This window comes from Gavialis gangeticus, unplaced genomic scaffold (genome assembly GCF_001723915.1).
Source record: "Gavialis gangeticus isolate Ggan-Ray unplaced genomic scaffold, GavGan_comp1, whole genome shotgun sequence".
Classification (NCBI taxonomy): Eukaryota; Metazoa; Chordata; order Crocodylia; family Gavialidae; genus Gavialis; species Gavialis gangeticus.
In genome coordinates, this window is record NW_017728994.1 from 13,183,207 (window position 1) to 13,184,896 (window position 1,690).

At 48.8% G+C, this 1,690-nt stretch overlaps 1 protein-coding gene across 2 annotated transcripts in view; it reads right to left on the minus strand.

The window, feature by feature from the left end:
- TSPAN14 (tetraspanin 14) overlaps window positions 1–1,690 on the minus strand; it is a 111,841-nt gene that overhangs the window by 41,254 nt on the left and 68,897 nt on the right. For both annotated transcript variants that reach the window (XM_019502298.1, XM_019502299.1), the window contains exon 4: window positions 327–473. In XM_019502298.1, coding sequence (XP_019357843.1) covers window positions 327–473 — 147 coding nt within the window. The remainder of the gene's footprint in view (window positions 1–326; window positions 474–1,690) is intronic.

Genomic DNA, 1,690 nt, shown 5'->3' on the forward strand with positions numbered 1-1,690 from the left:
GGGGGGGGGGGGGGGGGGGGGGCGGTCCCCCTGCAGCAAAGCCATTAATTAGATGTACAATGAGCTGCAGTGAGACTTCTAGTATCAATTTATTTTGGAAAATATCTTCACAAGAACCTAAACAGCATTAGGAACATTTCACAGAGAAAGAAAAAAAAAGTGCATGTGTACTACTGTTCTGAATATCATTCTCTAGTCAGGTTAGTGGAAACATTTACCACATACACCTGGGCTCAATTCAATTCTGATTTTGCCTAGCAGTTTTACAAGTCATCTCTTCTTTCCCTGAACACCGACTCACCTCGAACCACCTTTATGTTACTTACAAACTTCAGAAGGCAGATGTTCTCTCTCAGTGCTCCTACACAGCCAGCAAATCCCAGGGTGAACATCACTACTCCAACAATCAAGACAAGCACTACTGGATCAAAGCCGTGGAGACGGGTTACCTTTGTTATATCAGACAGTACACCCTAAAGACAGAACAATTGCAAAAAAGGGGGAAAGGTGAGCATAAGGACATGAAGCATCTTAGTAATAGAAAAAAAATTCTCGTTTGTTTTGTCATTATCTTATACTAGAAGCAAGTGAGGTTCTCCGCAGAGGGCACATAAGAGCACTAGGGAAAATACAAATGGCATTCTGACATCATACAGACAATTTGGAACAAAAATATTATTAATATTAACTGTTGTTTTGATTACATACACAATTTCTTTATCTAGCAGAATAAGTTGGTTGAATGGGGTTGCAGTACGAAAATTAATTCTAGAAGGAAACTGCAGGACCCCTGACTCTGAAGGACAGTTAATTTTCAAAGATCTTCAACCAATAGGCTTCCACAAGATGGTGCTAAAAGCCTAATACTATCACAGGAGATTCACCTAGCTTTAAGCTAATGAATCTGAACTAGTGAGAGGAACAAAGGACAATTTGAATGAAAAGCATGGTAGAGAACACAGGGGATTTAAGTGTTTTTAAAGAAGTTACCCAACCTTCACCACCTTAGTGTCCCCAGGCAATGTCAACAGGGACAAAGTAACCAACTGAACATGATGGAACTGTGGGGGACTCTTTTGGGGAGGGGGAAAGGTAGGGTTACCATATTTCCAGGTCCAAAAAAGAAGCCACCTGTCACACATGGGGGGGAGCGGAATATGACGGTGGGGGGGCAGTGACATGCCGATGCCCTGCCCCTGTTGTTGTCCCTCACTGCTGAGCCACAGACCACCCCACCCCCAGCTCTACTGCTGCCCCTCACTCCCAACCCACTGACTCCAGTCCTGCCAGTGGCCCTCACTCTCAGATTGCAGTACCCTGCCACCCTGGGCCGCCCTCCCCCACACTGATGCCCCTCACTCCTGCTCTGCAACTCACCATCCCCATCCCTGCTGGTGCCCCTCACCCTCCACCCCTGCCAGAGGGGCCTCAGCTGTCTCTGTCCTGACCGGGCCAGAGCACAGTGGCTCGGATTCATGCAGGCAGGAGCGGAGTGCATCTGGCCCTGGCATGGGCTGGAGAGAAGAGTAGGGGAGGCTTGTGGCACCCCCACCCTGGCCATGGCCCCCTCCCGCTCCCCTCAGCAGCCACTCACCCCCTGTGAGAACAGACACCAACCAGCCCCTGTGCTACCAGCCCTGCCAGAGTTCCCTGATGCCTTCAAAGGTTCCCTACACCTTTCCCCCACTGG